The sequence below is a fragment of the Marmota monax genome, unplaced genomic scaffold (genome assembly GCF_021218885.2).
Source record: "Marmota monax isolate L192 unplaced genomic scaffold, Marmota_monax_Labrador192_F-V1.1 WCK01_AAM20220418_F8-fsc00089, whole genome shotgun sequence".
NCBI classification, from domain to species: domain Eukaryota; kingdom Metazoa; phylum Chordata; class Mammalia; order Rodentia; family Sciuridae; genus Marmota; species Marmota monax.
In genome coordinates this window covers 1,902,890-1,925,408 of record NW_026694744.1, presented here as the reverse complement: position 1 = coordinate 1,925,408, position 22,519 = coordinate 1,902,890, and the positions used below count along the sequence as shown (strand labels likewise).

The window sequence follows — 22,519 nt, the reverse complement described above, 5'->3', positions numbered from 1 at the left end:
TGTTATGCACAATAAACGTGCAATTTTATGTGCCAATTAAAGAAAGATTTTAAAAAGGAAAATTTCTGAACTAAAAGAGAGAAGGAAAGAGGAAGAATGTGGGCCAAATGTTACTGCTGGAAAAGGGAAGGCATCCTTCAGAGCCCAGCTAAGATGAGGCAAGCCACGTGCTTGGGGTGTCAAACTGAAGAAGCCACTCATGGTCAGGGCCATGTGAATTCAGTCGGGAGTTTCATGAACCTGAAAGTGAGCACCTCCTTCAGTATTATACCTCGGTGTCTGACTTGCACACCCCAGTCCCCGCGGCCCTGGCATCCGTAATGACAGTAGGCAACTTCTGCAGAATTTTCCCTCTTTTTTTTTTATTTTTTATTTTTTTATTTTTTAAATTTTTTATTGTTGGCTGTTCAAAACATTACATAATTCTTGATATATCATATTTCACACTTTGATTCAAGTGGGTTATGAGCTCCCATTAGAATTTTCCCTCTTTCTTGCTCCAGGTACAAAGCCATTGTCCGGCCAATGGATATTCAGACATCTCATGCCCTGTTGAAGATCTGCATCAAAGCCGCCTTGATCTGGATCATCTCCATGCTGCTGGCCATCCCAGAGGCTGTGTTCTCTGACCTCCATCCTTTCCATGAGGAAAGCACCAACCAGACCTTCATTAGCTGTGCCCCATATCCACACTCTAATGATCTGCACCCCAAAATCCACTCCATGGCTTCCTTTCTGGTTTTTTACATCATTCCACTGTCGATCATCTCCGTCTACTATTATTTTATTGCCAGAAACCTGATCCAGAGTGCTTATAATCTGCCTGTGGAAGGAAATATACATGTCAAGAAGCAGGTGAGTACTTAGGAGAGTCTTACTTCTTCCTTGAGGATGTGGTCCCTTGCTTTTTTTTTTTTTGGTTGTTGTTTGTTTTTGGACCCCACTGACAAGTACAGTGTTTAGGCTGCCATGTTACTTGGTTTTGCAATAAAATGACATGAGTGATCTGCAGTCAGGTGCTTCTTTAAACTTCATTCACATTTGCTTGGCTAGGAAGAGGGTTCCTGCGTAGAGGCAAAGCAGAGGGAGCAGGAAAATGAGGTCAGTTCAAGAAAAAGATGGGGGCGCACACCTGTAATCACAGCAGTTCAGGAGGCTGTGGCAGGAGGATTGCAAGTTCAAAGCCACCCTCAGCAACTCTGTCTCAAAGTATAGAAAGGGCAGGGGATATAGCTCAGTGGTTAAGCACCCCTGGGTTCAATCCTGGTACCAAAAAAAAAAAAAAAAAAGAAAAAGATGTAATTTGATTGAGAAAGGCTCACTGGCTCACTGATTTGGCTCAAAGCCAGATTTCATGGCTCACTCACACCCTCTGAGCCTCGGTTTTCTTTCTTTCTGCTGTAGAGTAATAATCCCTAGTATTGTAAAGTTAAGGAGCATCTAAGACCTAGAGTTCCTAGGATGTAGGCTGTCCTCCTTATGTGTTAGATTCACCCCTAATCCTTCATGACCACCAAATTTCATCTTTGAGGTACATATGGTAGACACTAGGGGCTCTGACTTTCTTGTCTCTGTCAGTTCTTCTTGCATTCTAACCCAGATGCAGATCATGTGATATTTATGATGGAAAAGTAGAAAGATTCCCTACTTAATTTAAATGAATAGCTGACCAGAAGTGGTGGCGCATGCCTGTCATTCCAGGGACTTGGGAGTCTGAGGCAGGAGGATTGCAAGTTTGAGGCCAGCCTTAGCAATTTGGCAAGGCCCTAAGCAACTTAGGGGGACCCCATCTCAAAACAAAAAATAAGAAGGGCTGGGGAAGTTGCTCAGTGGTAAAGCACCCTGGGTTCAATCTCTAGTACCTCCCCCCGATATATAACTCTCACTTGGAGACCTCACCTTTCAAATCCCTTCAAAATTCCCTTTCTCCCTTTTCTCTCTCTCTCTCTCTCTCTCTCTCTCTCTCTCTCTCTCTCTCTCTCTCTCTCTCTCTCTCTCCTTTCTCTCTCTTGCCTCAGTTACCAGGGAAGAGTGACAGCCGTTAATGAAACTATCTCCCTACTTGAAAAATTTCTCAGTGACAAACATCTAGTGTACCCCAAATTCTTAAATGAGAAACAAATTTCTCCCTGAGGTAGGACAGGGAGCTGGGAGCAAAAGGAGGTGTTCATCCCACTTCGCCTAATTACCTTCCTATATAGAAAAGCCTAGAAATAACTTGAGATTAAAAATAATAATAGGCAGTTATCTTGACTTAGCCAGTGAGGAAGAACAAAGCTGGCTGCTTTTTTGAGCATTGGAGGGAATAAGAAATTATTAACTGTAGAGCCAAGAAAGGCATAAAGTCGTATGGCTGATAAACTGCACCCCTGCTCTCCCGAGGAAAAAGAGAGCATTTACTAGAATTTCATTGTGCAATCCATTCAAGCATGTAATCAACTTTGTTTAAAGATCTGTTCTCAGCAGCATGTTCTAACTCTATTCTGCCTTGTGGCTTTCTCCTTCCTGTTGTCCATCTCTGTTGCTGAATATCTCTCTCTCTCTCTCTCTCTCTCTCTCTCTCTCTCTCTCTCTCTCTCTCTCTCTCTCGTTTGTTCTTGTCTCGATTTTTGGATTCTCTTGTCCTCTCCTATTGAACCCCTTTTCTGTGGCTTTGTGAGCTAATTGCTTTTCCCTGCCTGTGTCTGAATCTTCATCTCCTTTCCTCTGACACTGGCCCCTGATCCCTCTTCACTCTCCATGTGACTCTCTCCTTAGATGGAATCCCGGAAGCGGCTTGCCAAGACAGTGCTGGTGTTTGTGGGCCTCTTCGCCTTCTGCTGGCTCCCCAATCATGTCATCTACCTGTACCGTTCCTACCACTACTCTGAAGTGGATACCTCCATGCTCCACTTTGTCACCAGTATCTGTGCCCGCCTCTTGGCCTTCACCAACTCCTGCGTGAACCCCTTTGCCCTCTACCTGCTAAGCAAGACTTTCAGGAAACAGTTCAACACCCAGCTCCTCTGTTGCCGGCCCGGCCTGATGAGCCGTTCCCACAGCACTGGCAGAAGTACCACCTGCATGACCTCCTTCAAGAGTACCAACCCCTCCGTGGCCACCTTCAGCCTGATCAATGGAAACATCTGTCACGAGGGGTATGTTTAGAGTAACCCTTGACCTTGACCCCCTAGGGACTCCTGGCTTTACTTTATGGCCGGCCAGAAGCCCCAGCCCTTGAATCTGTAGTTGTCTCTGTACCCTCCAGAGGGCTCTTGACTGGTGTAGGTGGGTGGGGAGGGGCCCAAATGGATCACTGTTGTGTTTCTAAGTAAGTTACCAAGGCTTAGCTTTCCCATTTCAACTTGTAAATGAATCTGTGCATGGAAAGCAAACCCCTCCCCTTTTAAGAAAAGGAAACAAACAAGAAATTATTATTTGAAGCATCAAGACCTGATATACATAGGCATGGCCAATTAAGTCACAGAAACAATCTGGCCTCCTAGATGGATAAAACAGGGAAATCAGGCCTTGACTGCCTATTTTGGGAAACTTCACCTTGTCATTTCTTTAAGCAGAAGCTAATGCTTTTAAAATATGACTCAATTCCTTTTCCAGGAATATCTGTAATACATAAACTGAAGAACTTTTATTTACATCCCTAACCTGAAAAGTAGACCCTATGAAAAGCCTCATATATGAACAATGCTCTCCAGATTTATAGCACTGCAAGCCAGTTTAAGATAAGACAAACCTCAATTTGAATAACTACCCACGCATGGAAATAGGAAAAAAAAAAACCTCTCTAAATATTGATTTTAAAAAAATGTTACCGAGGAATAGGAGGAATACCCAACACATAATTTTAAAGCAAAAATACAATCAAACACATTCACATATGTAAAGATCAATGTGTGGCTATAGAGTGATATCTCACATTGTGACTATCACCCAACTTTAATTCTCATAGTGCCATTCTACCATAGAAGATAAATCCTCTTGTGGAAAAAGTTGACCATGCTGTCAATTCCTCAAATATTTAAAATATTTATAAGTGCATAAAGGATGATATTTATTCTTGGTGTACAGGTTTTGTTTGTTTGTTTTGTTGTTGTTTTTTGGCACTGCTTGGGATGGAACCCAGGGCTTTGGGCATGCCAGGCAAATGCTCTACCACTGAGCCACACTTCCAGCCCAGTACATAGATTTTGAGCCACATGTATTCACGTAGATTTAGCTGTTACATTGAAGCACTGCTTCCAATATCAGAAAGAAGGGATTATATTTGAGTAGAAATAGAAACATGTTTATATTTAATGTATGCTTCCCCTACAAGTTTGTGGGGGCAAATTAATACAATTTCAATAACATATATTTCTGTCTGAATATGTACAAGAAAGTTGTAGGGGGCTTACCTTTAAGAATAGATTTTAAAAACAGGTACAGATTTGTTTCCACTTCAGAGGAGTATTTATGAAACAGCCCATGTGCAGAAAAAAGACTAGACTGAGTTTTTTTTCTAAGTGCATAAAATTGGCTGTAAAAATGATTGGGCTATCTTACTTTTGAAACCCTGATTCCAGTTTTTCTTGACTCAAAGACAGGCCAATTCTGACAGATTGCAACCATGTAACTCAATTTCAGATGAATCCAAATTCTGCAAATGTGCCCTAATGTGTATCCCTTGCACCCTAAGGCAATTGGCAATTTTAGTTAAGGTTTCCTCTCCCTAGGTGAGATAGAAACAGTCAGCAATCTTTTCCACCTGGCACATTTGAAAAGATTTTTTCTCTTGATACTGGAAAGCACTCATTTTCTGTGGAGCTTTGAGAGTTAAGACTAAGACCGTTGTAAAGACCTGTGTTTACAATTGTATTAGCTGGAGCGAAGCCTCTTCACTGCTGCTTTCTACCTGGCCTGATGTGCTACTGTACACACCACGCCTTTTTTGGTAACCCATAATGACACTGCACAGTTTGAAAAGCAAGACAGACAATGTAGCACAAAAAAGCAAGATGTCTTGCTGTCCCAACTCTGCCTCTAGCTATATGATTTTGGCTATCAATTTCCCTTCTTTGCAGGTGCAGTGGCACACATCTGTAATCCCAACAACTAGGGAGGCTGAGGCAGGAGGATGGCAAGTTCAAAGCCAGCCTTAGCAACTTAATGAGGTCCTAAGCAACTCAGCTAAACCTTGTCTCTAAATAAAAAATAAAAAAGGGCTGGGGATGTGGCTCAGTGGTAAAGCACCATTGGGTTCAGTCCCTAGTAACGAACAACAACAAAAAAACTCTCTTCCCTAAATTCATTTTCTTTTCATCTCCAAAATGAGAAGACAGTGCTAAATCCCTCCATTGCAAAATTATCTGAGTTTCTTCATTATTTCTAGTTCTATGTTGAAAGCATTTATATAGTTTTTTTTTTTTTTTTTCGGTACTGGAAATTGAACCCAGGGGCATTTTTCCGCTGAGCTACAGCCCTGCTCCCCACCCTTTTAATTTTTAATTTTGAGACAGGGTCTTGTTAAATTGCTTAGGGCCACATTAAATTGATGAGGCTGTCCTCAAACTTGCAATCCTCCTGCCCCAGTCTCCTGAGTTACTGGGGTTACAGGTGAATACCACCATGCCCAACTGTAGCTCACTTGTTACAGCTGCCCTATTTCTGCATCTCTTGCAACAATAACTCTTTGGAATTCCTTCAACCACCATTTCATACTCATGTGCACACTGGTGGTATCAAAGGAGACAGGCCATTCTACTGTGTAAGGGACTCCTTGGAATCATTTGTATGAATGCCCAATGTTTTGGAATTAGAGCTGAAAGAAATGTAAAACATATTGCTCAATCTTCTCATTATTCAAAGGATACTCTTCCTAGTCACCCTTCAACTTCCATACATCTGTTATACTGAACTACTGTTCCAAAATTTTGCCCTTGGCTTCCTTCAAAACCTTTGCATGTGAATGAGTTCAGGCCTAGTTCGTTGCTAACATATATAGTATTCTGGGTGCATAGATTTCCAGTATTTGGAATTCTGGGTGCTAGTTTGAGGATTTCTGATCTGCCTGCTTCCAGAGACATTTTGGGAGCAGGACTCTTCTCCTTGTTTCCTTCAGTTAACATCATAACATCTCTTCCCAAGCTTCTGGAAAAAGAATGAGAAGATTGAGGTCTATGTGTCTTTAGGCAAATCTTGTTACTTCCTTGAGACTCTTAAATAAATAAAAACATTGGAGGAGATCTTTGCCAACCAGTGACCAAGAAATGGTAAAACCATTTTGTGAATTAGCTCAAGGTTTAACTCAGACCTTCTTGGTAGGAATGACTTAATTGGGCCTCTCTAGGAAATCAAGGTTGTATTTCCCCCTGAAAACCTAAAATCACATGAGAGCGTTCTAAGACCTATATATATCACCTCTCTGCCAGGGCAAAGTGTGGCAGGGGCTGGAGCTGAGACATTTCATGCCTGGCTTCCAAAGATAATCACGTTTAGCACTTATGTCTTTGGTGAGAAAAAAAAAATCAATTTTTGCTGTGGAAAACCATCTGTGTTTATTCAATTGACAGATACTACCTTTCAATCTATCTTTAATCGAGCCTCCCTGAGGCAAGCAGTTCAACAGTGATAGATTAAGCAATAAACAAAGCCATCTTCCCACTGTTGGCTGCTGTGGATAGGGAAGGCACAGTTGCTATTGGGAGCGATATTCCCCAGCAAGATGATTGTCCCTGCTTAGCATGGACAAAGCCCCTCCCTAGCGATGCTTTTATGATTCCCTGTTCTTCTGGCTGCTCTTGCTTCCCCACTGAATCTGGCCTTCTGAATTAGCAAGTCCTGGATCTCCCTTGTTGCCCTACAAAACAATGTGGTTTCATCTTGGAAGATGGTGATGCCTTAGGTAAATAAATTAGAGGCTGCAGCAGATGATCCACACTCATCTTGTTATGAAAATATACATTGAAAAGAAATAAACGAACTTGACTCTAGGACATGGGCCTACTCGGGTTATAAAGTGCTCATTTGTGCCAAGTGTAGCAGTTGGTTACTGATTTCAGGGTCTCTTCACATATCACATAGCTTCTAGTAATAAAGATTAGCTTTGGGGATGACATGTTAGTGGCATCCTCATCTGTGAAGTAAAAGGTGGCTAAGTCACTGTTCCCAGGCACTAGATAGAAACAATCATCCTGGGACCTGACTCTATGAGAATCGAATGAATAATATCCACTTGTATCATGGTAAAATGGGAAGGACACAAGCTTTCTGGCCATTTGTGTCCTTCACATCCCCACCAGGAGAAAGCTGTTGTTAGAGAGTAGGCTGGAATTAGCCCGGGGTTTCTGGAAGGAATGGACCACATCTTGCACATTTGTCTAACTTTTGACCACATTTTCATAATAGATTAATAGCTAAAAACGAAAGGAATCCTTCAGTCTTGCAGGACCAGGTCCTGTGTGTGTTATTTAATAGAGCAAAGCCTTGACATGCTCTTCCGTATTCTGTATCTGGATGGTCGCTCCACCTCTTCCCCCAACACAAATACATAGCAACTTTAATATAGTGCAATCCCTTATTATAAATTTTGGTCTTCAAAGATACCCCTTGCCAGGGGAGAGAGGAGCACATTAACTCCATCTGAATATATCCAGAGGAATCAACATGAATAGCGCATTAAGAGCAAACTTTTTCTTGTGAAACCTCATATTAGAAACACGTTCAGTGGCTCAGGGGTAGAGCACTCGTCTAGCATGTGCGAGGCCCTGGGTTCGATCCTCAGCACCACATAAAAATAAATAAATAAAATAAAGGTATTGTGTCCAACTACAACTAAAAAATAAATTTAAAAAAGAAAGAAAGAAACACATTCAGTGAGGGCTGGGGATGTAGCTCAGTGATAGAGCACTCACCTAGCCTGTGTGAGGCCCTGGGTTCCACCCAGTATGGGTGGGGAGGGGTGCAGAAAAGGAATGCATTCTGTGTAATTTATATAATTTTTAAAAAAAGTTTCAGTGTTGTGCATATAGTGAATATATAAGGTAAGAATCTTTGGGTTAGAATACTACATGTTTAGGACGAATTCAAAAGAATACTTGGCATTTACCTAGTGTTTATTACGTTACGTAGTCTATAAAGCACTTTGGCACTCATTACCTCATCTAATCCAAGGCTTCCCTGCTGGCCAAAGAGCTGCTTTATATCATTTACTTTGGAATTTATAAATATTAAATTCACTTACTAGTGACCATTAGATTAAAAGGCCTGTGGAACTATGAGGTTAATACCTGAAATTGTCAACATTAGATCATATTTGGCCTACGAAAACACAATTTCATCAGGTTCGATTTAATCTGATTTCATTTTGTTTTGATGTGAACTAAACATGTTTCCTTGTCATGACCTGTTCTGTGATATTGAAGAACAGTGCTAATCATTGATTCGCTGATTTATAGGGTGTTCTGTTGCCCCCAAAGTGAGTCTCTTTAACTTGGCACAAGGGAATAAACAGGGTCATTGTTGACTGTCTCAGGAGAGGCATACTAGTGGGAACAACATTTCATGTTACAAAAAAATAGTGACATGGAATGACCAGAGGTTGAAGATATAGCATGCATGAGGCCCTGGGTTCCATCCCAGTACTGAAAAAAACAAAAAACAAAGACACAGAAGGGTGGAATCCTTGGGAGCAAAAACACAGGCTATGAATATGTACATTCTTCTAAAAGCAGAATTGAAGTACTGTGGTTCTGGAAGTGCTGGGAAAGAAGGGACTTAACTTGAGCAAGCACTGACAATGGGCCAAGTTCAGTGCTGTGGCTCAAGGATATTACCTAACCATCCTACGTCACATGGAATAGTTGAATGACAGAATACAGACGTGGACCTAAATCTCTCAAGTCCTCATCTATACCGCTGCTCAGCATTAATTCCCCAATCCAGCCTGTGTGACATATTCAGTTCACAGTACTAAATAGAAAGCTCTGGTCCCTTTTCTAGATTTTGTCCAGAGGCCTGCGCTAGGGATAGAGTCAAAGAATACACACAAAGGACATTGAAACACATAGGTTAGTTTAGATGTCTGCACCCTCATCTCCACCCAGAGACACAATTCAGTTGCAAGCAGAAGTCCTGGGAAGAATTTCCCACTTGGTTCTGTGACTGATGGAAAAGAAAATAACCTTGGGTGAAGGTCCTAGTGAGAATAGCCAACCCAGACATCATCCATCTTTGAATCAGAGTTAATTGGAGAAAAAGTATCAGGAAAAGGTAGAACCACCCTCTACATCTCTTCCTTTCTACAAAACTAAAATATGCCAGCGGATGTGTTCTTGAAGTCTGGGGACCCAAGCTACACAAATAGCCTCTACTAGAAAATACTTCCTAAACTACTGGGTCAGGTAAGGAACTTGGGTATGGAATTAGGAAATCTGAGTGCCTAGCCTAGATGTCCTGTCACAAACCCAGATATCACCATGTTTCTGCCCTCTCTGAGGGTTTGCACCTTTCCAGAAGATAAGATTTTTCCTCAAATTTAAAATTCACTCCCAGAGTCATATAATGACATGAAAGGACTCTCATAATTTTATGGTCTTTTAAAAGAATCATTTTAATGGACAATAAAACCTCATGCATTCAAAACCTCATTAACTCCCAGACAAGCTTGAAAATGTTGCATAACTCAGGATTTCAGTATTTAAAATACATTATATAACTTGGGCCTGTTGTGAATCCAAATTTTTCATCACTTTGCTTGAATTTTACCTATTGTCAATGATAATACAGCATTAGGAAGATAAAACTGATTTTCTTTAAAGAAATTATTATTTTTTTTCTAATCTGGTCTCTATTGATTTGAACATGACCTTTCTTGCATTAAAGTTGGCTGGGTTTTGGGTGATACAATAATATGTTGAAGCAGTCAATTCAGCAAGTTGTAAAAATATATGGCACAAACTTCTTTAGTGTCATTTTGTGTTTTGTTATAAATATTAGACACATTTTGTAAATTATAATTGTACTTGTTACTATTAACTATAAATATTTATTGCCTTGAAAAATGTGCTCTGTTAAATAACTCAGAACAAGTTCCAGGTGTGGTACTTAGTTTAAATAATGTCATGGTTTGGCTTTGCCTAGACTCCTTGGACAAATGAATTATTTATAAGAAATTCACAATAGTTCTATGAATGATTCAGATCCTTGTAAATGTGCAAACTTAACTGTGTGGCCATGTACAACTCTCTGTATAAAGTGTGCTCTTTGATTGAATTTTTATTTTTCAAGAAGTGTTTCCAAAGCATCTATCACATCGTGTATGAACTGTATGACACTGAATCAAATCCAGTGAAATAAGCTGAATGTTCAAGTCATAGATGATAATAAATTGAACTATTCCTTAATGTAATAAAGTCTAATTTGTGAAATGGACAAATGCATGTATCCAATGTTCAATAAAAAGTAGCCGTTGCATGAATGCAGTCTGTGGCTGTGTGTCCTTCAGTTCCTTGGTCCCCTGACCATCTACATTAGAATCAAACAGGCTACTTGTTAAATGCAGTTCTCCAATCTCCTATTGACTTGGAACAAGAGGGGTTGTGGCCTAACTCTTCATTTAAAATAGCAACCCAGGTGATTCCCCAGAACCAGGAGCTTTTTGTTTTGTTACATTTTTAACATATGCATTTACCTTTTGAATAAGTAAGCTAGTCTCATGGTTCAAAACTAAAAGCATGGAAAAGTTAATGAACATCACTGTTCCTTGCCTTCACAGTTCTCAGCACCCTGCCCCCTGCCCCAAACTGGTGACCACTGTTATACTGTTATGAGTTCCTTCATTTGTATACTAGGATACTTTTTAACATATAAGCAAGTAAATACAAATATGTGTTTTCCTGCTTTCTACCACCATTTTACAGAATTGGACATATTCATTGTTTTGAATCTGGTTAATGTCACTACACAACATATCTTAAAGTTCTTCCCATATGGGCACATAAAGCTTCCTTGTTCTTTCTTACTCTTACATAGAGTACTCTAATTTACTTACCCAGATCCCTTTAATGAATGTTTAGGTTGTTTCCAATATATTGCTATCACCAACCATGTCACAAACAAAACATACATAATTTCATGCACAATCAAGTATTGCTGTAGAAAAAAAATCCCTAAAATTAGAATAGCAGAAACAAGAGGATATGACTTTATGATTTTGACAGTTATTCCAGATTGTTCTCCCTAGGACTTGAATACTAAATCTTGAGATCTTGCTTTATGAGATTATCCTAGGTATTAGAGAGCAGGGAAGCTCTTAAAAATTATGACTTAAAGTGAGGAAATCTAGCTGAATGTTCCAAATGGTTAGCCTACTGCCTACCTGGAGTCTACTTTTATTTCTTTCCATCTAGCCAACTAATTATTATAAAGAAAGAGGAACAGATACATAGAGAACTAAAAAAAAAAAACTCAATCAATAAATGATAAAATAAACCAAAGAGACATTTTTCAAGAGAGGAAATGCACATGGACAACAAATATATCAAAAAAATGTTCAGGGAGCTAGGGATATAGCTCAGTTGGTAGAGTGCTTGCCTTGCATGCACAGGGCCATGGGTTCAATTCCCAGCATGCCTCCGCCCCCCGCCCCTCCAAAAAAAGGTTCAACATCTTTAGTACTCAGGGAGATGCAGATCAAAACAACACTGAGAGTTCATCTCATTTGGTTAGAATGGCAGGAATGAAAAATACAAGTAACACTAAATGCTGATGAGGATGTGGGGATAACAGTACACTCATACATTGCTGGTGGGGCTGCAAATTGAGTAAAGCTGTTAGAGGACAGGCACGTGCGAATGATGGGAACATGTTAAGGGAATAATTCTATAAAATGGGCCCACTGTGCTGACCCCCACATGCTTTCTTTTCCAAAACACAATTTACCTGCAACCATACTTGGCATAAGTGGACAGGATTTGTTATATTCTTCAGCAAACTACCTGTTAACTGCAAAAGAAATGCAGGCAGGAAATATTGGAATAAGAGGAACCCAAGTTACCCTGAAGGGGAGATTTTTGTGACCCCTTTCATAGACCAGATCCCAAAACTTAGGGATATTAGGATAATTCCTCCTAACCATTAAATTTGTAAGAATTTATGGTTAAGAAGCCAATTGGAACTGGTCAGCATAGGCCAGTTTCTAGTGTTGTCATAGCAGTGGGAACTTGAAAGCGTGATGTCACCCCACCGTCAGTCAGAAGTTAAGAGGTAGACCTGGGTGGGGCTCTTTGGAAACTTCTCTGGGATTCCCAATAAAACTTGAGTACAGCAGAGGCACACTGTCCCTCTCCTCTCTCCCTGAGAGTGTCCCTTTTCTCTTTTTCCTATCCCTTCAATCAACTCATTTCTGTCACTTTAAGTTACATGTGTAAAATCTGTCTGACCTGATTTCAAGAATTGGAGTTGGGAGGGGGGTGTCTTCATACTGCTTCAGATTCCTGGAAGGTCCCAGCTTCGTAAATCTACCCACTATGGAAATTAGTTTGGAGGGTCCTCAGAAAACCTAGGAATGGAACCACCACATGATCCAGCTATGCCACTCCTTGGTATTTATCCAAAAGAACTAAAATCAGTATATTATAGTGATACATGCATACTAATGTTTATAGCAGCACAATTCGCAATAGCCAAGTTATAACACCAGACTAGGTGCCTGTCAACATAAAGAAAATGGATATGGATAAAGAAAATGTTTCATGTAAACACACTGGAATTTTACTGAGCCATAAAGAATGAAAGTATGTCATTTTCTGTAAATGGATGAAACTAGAGAACATCATGCTAAGTGAAATAAACCAGACCCAGAAAGTCAAGGGTTGAATGTCTTCTCTCATAAGCTAAAGAGAAAATAAAATGGAATAAAAACGGGATTTCATGAAAATAGAAGGGAAATAAATGGAGTAAAGGAAAAGGATCAAGAAGGAGGGAGAAGGGAGGACGGGAGGGCATGGGGAATGAAGCCAACCAAATTACACTATGTCCAGGTACAAATACACCACAATGAATCTGAGTTTTATTTATCATTATAATGTACTAATTTTAAAAATACAATAATAATAGAAGGGAGACCAGTAGAGTAGAATAAGGGGATCTGAGGGGAAAAGGAGGAGAGGGAAAGGGAAGGTACTGGGGAAAGAGATTGATCAAATTATGTCATGTACATATACGAATATGGCATCATGAATACCACTATTGTATATAATTATAAAGCATCACTAATAAAAAGGACTAGATTGTGAGGTTGGATTTCCAAAGTCAGTGGCATTTTGTTTCATTCATTCCCACTGAATCCATGGTCAAGAAGCCAATTTTTTCTCTCTTTGTCTCCAGCTCCACTTATATGTGAAGTCTGCACAATGACTTAGCCAGTCTTTGGGAATATTTAAAACACTCAACAGCAAACAAGGCGACTTGAGAAGTACCACAATCACAAAGTTCTGAATACAAGAGTGTTATGGTTTGGATATGGTTTGAGTGCCCCCCTCCAGGCTTCATGTGTTAAAAGTTGATCCTTATCATGAAGTATTAAAAGAAAGGAAACTGAATCTAACCCTGATGTTTAGAGGTGAGACCTCTAAGTATTAGATTAGATAAGGTTATCAAGGTGGAACTCCCATGATGGATTCCTGGTTTTATAAGAGGGAAAGAGACTAGAGGGAATATAGACACACACACACACACACACACACACCCCCCACACACACTGCCTCTTGCCATGTGATGCTATTGAACTCTACCATCAAGAAGGCTATCACCAGATACATCCTGTTGACCTTGGATCTCCAGAAGTATGAGCTGAAATAAACCTCTTTTTTTTTATAAGTCACCCAATCTGTGGTATCGTGTTACTGGCAACAGAAAACAGGCTAATACAGAGCGGGTAATAGCAAAGAAATGATACAGCTACATCACATGTGATCAAGAGCTGTCCAAGCTCCCTGCTCCCAGGTGAGAAGAGGTAACATGGGGGGTTCCTATCAGACGCAGTCAAGAAATTGCAGCCAAAAGGAAAGGGGGCACTCTCCAGGGAGAGAGTGGGTCCCCTCAGAGAGGAGATGGACAGTGTGCCTCTACTAAACTGTAGTTTTATTGAGGATCCAGAGAAGTTTCCAGAGTCCTGCCCAGGTCCCCTTCTTGACTTTTGACTGATAGCAGGGTGACATCTGACTTTCAAGTTCCCACTGCCATGAGGAGTACATGGACAGCCAAAGAAAGGGGGGTCATGAGGATGCAGCTGTGTGTAGCCACCACCAGCGGGTCATCCCAGGAGATCTTCTGCTCCCCAGTTATCTTACCACTTGTCTTACCATGTACTCCACCCTCTTGATGTGTGGTATGAACACCCCCGGTTAAGTTATAAATGCTTTCTGAAAGTGTTGACACTTTAAATAGCTAAAGACAGTCATAATAGTGCCAGACTTTCTATGTCTAGTTTTCGTGGATTAGACGACAGAAGGACAGAAGAATATCTTTGAGATATCCAGAAAATAAAAGGCCAAACTGCATTTAAGGTGGGTCCCTGTTATTGGCTGTGAGCTCCATCCAAAGCCCAAGTAATTTTTCCAGTCAGAAAGTCTGAACTCTCTTTGTAAACATTCTGCCTATCCTGTCAGAGAAGAAAGCTTTAATAAAGCTTTCTTTATTAAAGAAAAAACACAGAGATTTTAATATAGAGAATTTAATATTCTCTTAGAAGCATGGATTATTGGAGTTGGAAGACACCCCCAGAGAATTGCAGACACACCCTCATTTCACAAATGAGGAAGTTAAAGGAAAGTGTCATGATTTGTGTCTGCACTCAGCCATCACAGTTTGCAAAAATGAAAACTAATTGGCTTGAAGACGATGTAGATGAAGTGGGCGGAGCTTCCTCAGTCCCTTCTGCTAGAGGGAGGGAAAATCTATGCAGGAATATATTGCAATACACATCAATATTGTCAACATCCATAAACTGTAGTTTTTAATACCAAAGAGATAAGATAACATCTTGTCAGGGAAACAACACAAAAGCAAAACTCCTGCACCTTGAATATGAACCGAATTGTGTTCAATATTATAAAAATGAATTTTAGAAAGCACACCCTGCCCTTTCCAAAGCTGAACAGTCCTCTGTTGGGCTGGTCAGGACACTGCTACCATCTGTGAACCAGCAGAGTTGGCATCACCTAGGAGCTGGTTAAAAATGCAGACTCATGCCCTGCTTTGCATCTACTGCAGCAGGACTGACTTTTTAATAGATCTCTGAGAAATTCCTATGTGTATAAAATTTGTGACCACAGACCAAGAACATCATTTATTGAGAAGAAATCCATGTTGAGCCTGGCACTTTCTCTCTGCCATCTAGTATTTACACATTTACCAACACATTCTGGGTGGAGAGCCTTAGAATCCCTTTCCTGGTGTGGTCCTGTCACACCCCTTTATCATTTGAACCCAAACTGTGTCCCTACAGAATGGCAAGGTCACCCAGGGTTCCTACTCTACAAGAAACTAGAGCACATAAGTTTGGGACATCAGCCCTGCAGGATTGCTTTCTTTTATTGGCCTAGAGTCATTTAAGACTTAGCACACAATTGATTGCTTTTCCTTTCTTATGGGATATAAATGAGGCCAATTGACAATGGCTATTGCCCACTCTTCTCAAGTCACACACACCTTGCCCAGAAAGGCTGATTTTACCTGAGAGCAACTAATGGGACATATACTGCTTCCTTAGTTGCCATAAGAAATCTTTGTCAAAACAACAAAAACCTGTGTCTGCTTGTTGCTTTAATATAATTTTTTTTTTCAAAGAACTGAGAGCCACCTGCCCATTAAACCGGACTCAAAGGAAGTACTGGAGTTCTGATTAGATGTTGTTGCCCCAGTTTTGTTCATGTCAGAAAAGGTTGTTTAAAGGTCTAGTGCATCTGCTCTCAGAAACATATTCCTAACTGCAGGCAAACCCTTTTTCATTTTCATTTTAAAGCAGGGGGTCTTGCTTTGACAAATGAAAAAGTAAAATATGTGACAAGTCAAGAGCTAAAACCAGTTGGCTACTATTGGAATGCTATGAAGAGAACAAAGAGGTATCAGGTCCCTTACTGCCTCCCTGTCTCACAGTGCCTTGAGATGTCTGCCCTATTGCATGTTTAAGAAAACAGAAAAGGAATCACTCCAAATTGTGCAAGTGCCTACTGATAAAATGTAGTCCCACTTTGATGCCAAGTGGTTATGTTCAGGATCTTTCCCCTTGTGAGAAATACACTCGCCTGTCCAAATCCAAAGAATCGACTAAAAGACACAGGTATAGCAAAAAGCAAGGCAGTCTTACAAGATTGGGTGTCTCACGGTCAGGGCAGATTGAGTACAACCGAGCATTCTATCCCCTAGAGTGCAAAGCCCCTCCCCCCATTCCTCATTGGCTGAATACTTCACTTGTACAGTCTTGGCTCTTCTGTGGAGCCCCATGATGGAGGACTGGGGAGGTCAACATTGCAGAACATATCAGAGTCCCACAGACACCAGTCCCGTGGCTGCTGTTAGACCTTCCCCAGGAATATGAGAGACTTGATCCACGCAGGACAAATCCAGGTCAACAAAGGAAGGACAGTGAGCCTCTGATAGAAATCAAGGTGATGACTCCGGAAGAGGAATGAGGGAAGGACCCAGCCAGAACAGCGGGGTCCCCTGGGGGTCCCATGGAGTCCCACCCTGGCTATCAGCTCTTGAAGGTCTGGTACAGTTTTGGCTGGATTTTGCTCACCCTGACTGCAATTGCATGGTTCCAGGAATATTATGATCTTGATCTGAGGGGAGCAGCATAAGGTCTACTGAGGGCCAGGCTATCAGACTAGCGAGGTATCAAGGTAAGAAATTTTAGGAAGGAATAAAAACCACGCACTGGAAAACATAGCAGGCACCACAAATTCCCACATTCCCACCCCCTCTCCCACCCCCTCTCCTACCCCCTCTCATTTCTGCCTGGAGAGACTCAAGGAGAGGCTGGCTTTAGTCTAGAGGGAGGAGCCTCTAGTTTTGTAGAAGTCTAGATCCAGGAGCTAATAGGAGTCAAGGTACAGATTTTGAGTGACATGAAGGAATCACAGCACAGAGGGTCACACATTCCCACGCCCCATGAGCAGTCTGTGCAATTTGGGATTTCCTCATTTCTGCCTGAAAGGTCTATTGAAGGTGGAGAGTCTGTCTGTCTGAGGCCCAATTGGCGTAGGGAGGAGAGGGTGGAGAGGGTCTTTTCCCCCAAAGAGGTGACTGATCAGAACAAGCCTACCTCACCCACACCACCATCAGGACTGGAAGTCCCACACGGGGGTAGCCAGATATAGTGTGCCCTGAATTTCCCATTTGGGGAAATTCCCACATTTCCATCCCCTCCGAGGGCTGATATTGGTGGTCCCGATTCGGTTAGAGGAAGAGTTTCAGGCTTAGAATGGTATCCGTGGAGTCACATACAGTGTCACAGAGAGTGTCACAGCAGGGCTGGGAAGCCTTGGGCGGTGTGGTAGCCCCAGTTACCCTGAGGGGGAAAACTGGTCCTAAATGGAGTCCTGGGTGGAACCTGAATGCTAATAAGGACTTTAAAAGAGGAGGCTGGTCAGAATTCCTCCCCTACAGAGCCCTGGGAACCCTGGGCAAGGGGGCAAATGTGATGTATCCAACGTCCCTTCTAGTGACTCGGGAAAGTTATAGCCTGAGTGTGCAGCTGGTTGTGCTACATCAGTTGAGAGTAAAGTTTCAGGCTCAGATTGAAACCTGTAGGGTCCCGTAGATTCCTGCCCTTGTTGTCAGCCTTGGGAGGCCCCACAAACCTTGACCGGATGAACCTGGCTCTGATTTCCGTCTTGGAACTTTCTGGAAGGTGCCAACCTCCATCTGAGCGGTACGCCTAAGCGGAAAATAGGATTTTAGGAGTGGTCGAGTATTGAGGTAAGGACTGTGAATGTAGACTAAAGGGACAAGGGCACATAGCCAGGGATATTGGCTTGTTGTTGCCGTGCGCCGCCCCTACCCTGACCCCTGCCACAGCCCTACATGGCCCTGGCTGGTGTCTGAGGCCTGGCGGAGCTATGGCGACTCTCTTCTGCTTAAGGGTTCCCGGAAGTGGACAACCAGAAGTGAATAATTTGGTATGCAGGGATGGCCCTAATCTTGTGGAGGGAAATCGATTGACATCTTTTAACAGTGGATCTAGGCCCTGAGTCCTGAAAGCTAATGAGAATACTTTACCTTAAAAAGAGGCCTGACTGGCCAGGCAGGAGTCGTGGCATACACCTGTAATCCCAGCAACTCTGGAGGCTGAAGCAGGAGGATCACAAGTGCGAGGCCAACCTCAGCAACTTAGAAAGGCCCTCTGCAACTTAGTGAGACCCTGTTTCAAAAACAAAACCAAAAAAAAAGAAAGAAAGAAAAAGAAAATGGGAGGCACTGGGGTTCAGTCTCTCTCTCTTTTTTTATTTATTACTTTATTTTACTTATGCATTTCTATGTGGTGCTGAGGATCGAACCCAGGGTCTCGCAAGTGAGAAGCGAGCGCTCAACCGCTGAGCCACAACCTCAGCCCCTGGGATTCCGTCTCTATTGCCCTCTGCCCCCCGTTTTTAAAGAGGGGTCTGACAAGTCTGGCTGCCAGAACCAGCAGGGGTAGCCAGATGTGTCATGCCTGGACTTTCCCCCTAGCAACTCCCCAAAGTGAGGGCTTTGATCTGGGTTGGCTTACTCAGGTCCATGGACTGAGCATTTGGAAGTCTTACCCTGAGTCAAGCTCAGAACCCCTGGTGGAGAACAATGGGGTTCCATAGAGTCCTGACCCTTCTGTCAGCTCTGGGAGCCCCCCACACACACACACAGCCTTGCCCTGACAGGTCTCACTCTAACTTCCTCTTTGGAAGTTTCAGGAAGATGAGGACCTCCGTCTGAGGTGTGCAGCCTCACGCCAGTGAAGGGGAGAATTTCAGGACAGATCGGGTATCTAGGTAAAGGCTTAATAGCCTGGTCAGGATGTGGTTTACCCTAAACCTCCAATATTGGGGGGGGGTTGTTTGTTTGTTTTTAGTACCGGGGATTGAACTCAGGGGCGCTCGACCACTCAGCCCCATCCCCAGCCTATTTTGTTTTTTATTTAGAGACAGGGTGTCACTGAGTTGGTTAGCGCCTCGCTGTTGCTGAGGCTGGCTTTGAACTTGAGATCCTCCTGTCTCAGTCTCCCGAGCCGCTGGGATTACAGGTGTGCATCACTACGCCTGGCTCTAAACCTCCATTTCTTTTTTTTTAATTAATTAATTCGTTAATTAATTACTTTACTTATTCTAATTAGGCATATATGACAACAGAATGCATTTTGATTCATTGTACACAAATGGTGCACAACTTTTTATTTCTCTGGTTGTACACAATATAGAGTTACATCATACATGTACTTAGGTTAATGATGTCCACTTTATTCCACCATCTTTCCTACCCCCATCCTCCCTTCCCCTCCCCACCCTCCCCTTTGCCCAAAGTTCCTCCATTCTTCCTATGCCACTCACCCCCATTATGGGTCAGCTTCCACTTAGAGACAACATTCGGCCTTTGTTTTTTGGGGATTGGCTTACTTCCTTTAGCATGATATTTTCCAACTCCATCCATTTACCTGCATATGCCATGATTTTATTCTTTGGTAATGCTGAGTAATATTCCATTGTGTAAATATGCCACAGTTTCTTTATCATTCATCTATTGAAGGGTGTCTAGGTTGGCTCCACAGTTTAGCTATTGTGAATTGAGCTGTTATAAACATTGATGTGGCTGTGTCACTATAGTAAGTCCTTTAGGTATAGACCAAGGAGTGGGATAAATGGGTCAAATGGTGCTAAACCTCCAATTCTTGAGGTCCCATTTAAGCAGGGACCTTGGTGGGTGTGAGGAATACAGTTTCAAGTCATCTAAGGACCAAGTCCCAGGACTGGTCAGGTATCAAGGTGAAGAGCCTGTTAGAAAAAGGGGACCATTCAGCCCCCAATGTAGAAGGCTTCACTGAGCCCCACTCCTAGGGTGAGCCCTGGGAGACTCAGGCAGAGCTCACAGGCTCAGGTGACCCTCCCTTTAGCCTGCAGGTCTTGGTTTAAGGACTGGCTGCCCAAGTATAGCAGGGCAAGGAGTCCTATGCTCTGTTGGAAGTGAAAATAGAAATCCTGTAAGAGATAGGAAGAAAACAACTATTCTAGAACACAAGAGGCACACAGAGTTTTACCTCTGCATCAGCCCTGGGCAGCCATGAGCAGAGCGATTAAGTTGAGGTGAGTCCTCATTTCCTGTAGGCTCTCCTCTCAGAGAGGTGAATTTATTGGACTAACGGGTGAGGTCCCATTCATCACTGGAAGGAGAGGAGAGTTCTTAGGAAACAGAGGACCTTGACCTGAAGGGAGTTGCCTCAGGTGAGCAGTGGGTATTGGGGGTGTTGTTTTGTTTGGTTTGGGGTACTGGGATTGAATTCAGCAGCACCTTTCCCCTGAGCCACATCCCCAGCCCTTTTTTATTTTAAGACAGGGTCTTGCTAAGTTGCTGAGGCTGGCCTGGAGCTTGGAATCTGTCAGCCTCGGTCTTCCAAACTGCTAGGATTACAGGTGCACATCATCACATCTGGTGAGCAGAGGGCATTTTACAGTAGACATTGTGAAGAGCCTGAAAAGTGTAGGAACCACCCACCCCATTATTAGTAGGGGCATCTTAGAATCACTTCCTGTTTTAACCCTGGGTGACTCCAGGCATAGATGTCAGGCCGAGGTTCCCCTCAGTTAGAAGTGAAGGTCTTGGCTTGACAAAAGTGGTCCTGGGCAGAGTTGGTAGACTGCAGCGTAAGGCACACTCTAATTTCCTCCACAGGGTCTTCAGGGAACAGGCTGATCAGAACAGGAGACTTGTGGGGACCTAGAACAGTGCCCTCAAGGACACCTGCACAGGGCCCTTCTTAAAACCAAAGTGCTTTCTCCCTAGTGAATAAACTCACATCCTCTTGTCTTCCACATTCAGGTGCCCTCCTGCCACAGTCCTATCTGCTGTCCTTGAGCACAGTCATCATGCCTCGTGGCCAGAAGAGCAAGCTCCGTGCCCGAGAGAAACGCCGCCAGGCCCGAGGTGAGGACCAAGGTCCTCAGGGTGCTCAAGCCACTAAAGCAGAAGAAGGAGAGTCCCCATGTCCCTCTCCTGTTGCTGAGAGTGCTTCCCAAGGGGCGGCTGCTGCAAGCACCCCCTGGCAGTCTCACAGAGCCCAGGCCAGCAGCTCTCAGGCTGCGGCCAGTTCATGCGTGAGTTCTGATGAAAGTTCCAAGAGTGAGGAGGAGGAGAATCCAAGCTCCCCGTCCTCATCCAGGATCCCAGGAAAAGATCCTCTGACCAGGAAGGCAGGCATGTTGGTGCAATTCCTGCTGCACAAGTATAACGTGAAAGAGCCCATTGTCAAGGCAGATATGATGAAGATCATCAGCAGAAAGTACAGGAAGCACTTCCCTGAAATCCTCCGGAGAACCAAGGAGCGCATGGAGCTGGTCTTTGGCCTTGACCTGAAGGAAGGTGACCCCAGCGGCAGCTCCTACACCCTGGTTAGCAAGATGGATCTTCTGGGTGAAGGTAGTCAGAGTGATGGCAAAGGCTTTCCCAGGAATGGTCTCCTGATGCTTCTCCTGGGTCTGATCTTCATGAATGACAACTGCGTCTCTGAGGAGGAGATGTGGGAATTCCTGAATATGTTAGGGCTCTATGATGGTAGGAAGCACTTCATCTTTGGGGAGCCCAGGAAGCTAGTCACCAAAGATTTGGTGCAGGAAAAGTATTTGGAGTACCGCCAGGTGCCTCACAGTGATCCTCCCAGCTATGAATTCCTGTGGGGTTCCAAAGCTCATGCTGAAACCAGCAAGATGCAAGTCCTAGAGTTTTTGGGCAAGGTCAACGGTACGGTGCCCAGTATCTTCCAGGGTCTGTATGAGGAGGCTTTGAGAGATGAGGAAGAGCGATTCCATGCCAGAGTTGCAGCCAGAGTTGGCACTCCTGCCCTTCCCGGGGCCACTTCCTCCAGATCCTCCCAGCATTAGTGAAGTCACGGGGAGATGATCCTCAGTTTGAGGTTGAAAGTTGCTATCAACCTAAGTAGTTGGAGAGCAAGGAAGGGCTGCAGAGATCACGATGGTGTCTTCTTTGCGTTTCTGTTATTCATAAATAACTTACAGATTTATCTTCTTTTTCTGTTTTTCCATTGTATTTCTTGTAAAGAGTTTGTTTAGATTGAGCCATCTGAGTTTAGGAGTCAAGAGTTATTCCTGTTTACAGAGTTTACTATTTTATAAAACAAATTGAAAATCCTCACATCTTTTATTGTGATCCAGTACAAGAAAACAGCCTGAGAATAGGGATTTGCTTTTAAAATGCAAAAGAAGCTTCTGGTGAAATAGTTGGGGTCATGAGATGATTAAAAAAAAAAAAGTGAAAAAGGACCCATTCCTATTTTTTCTTA

At 42.8% G+C, this 22,519-nt stretch overlaps 2 protein-coding genes across 2 annotated transcripts in view; both read left to right on the top strand.

The window, feature by feature from the left end:
• The window catches only part of Grpr (gastrin releasing peptide receptor), a 40,911-nt gene extending 30,458 nt beyond the window's left edge, over nt 1-10,453 (top strand). The window contains exons 2-3 of the mRNA XM_046424281.2: nt 504-855; nt 2,758-10,453. Coding sequence (XP_046280237.1) covers nt 504-855; nt 2,758-3,147 — 742 coding nt within the window. The 3' untranslated portion in view covers nt 3,148-10,453. The remainder of the gene's footprint in view (nt 1-503; nt 856-2,757) is intronic.
• Nucleotides 10,454-21,071: 10,618 nt separating this feature from the next.
• Nucleotides 21,072-22,100, top strand: Mageb17 (MAGE family member B17). Its single transcript, XM_046424284.1, has one exon. The coding sequence runs from the start codon at nt 21,090-21,092 to the stop codon at nt 22,098-22,100; it is 1,011 nt and encodes a 336-aa protein (XP_046280240.1). The 5' UTR covers nt 21,072-21,089.
• Nucleotides 22,101-22,519: the final 419 nt, after the last annotated feature.

Bases quoted from the DNA above. Each gene is read 5' to 3' on its own strand.
- Mageb17 (XM_046424284.1), top strand. From the start codon at position 21,090: ATGCCTCGTGGCCAGAAGAGCAAGCTCCGTGCCCGAGAGAAACGCCGC.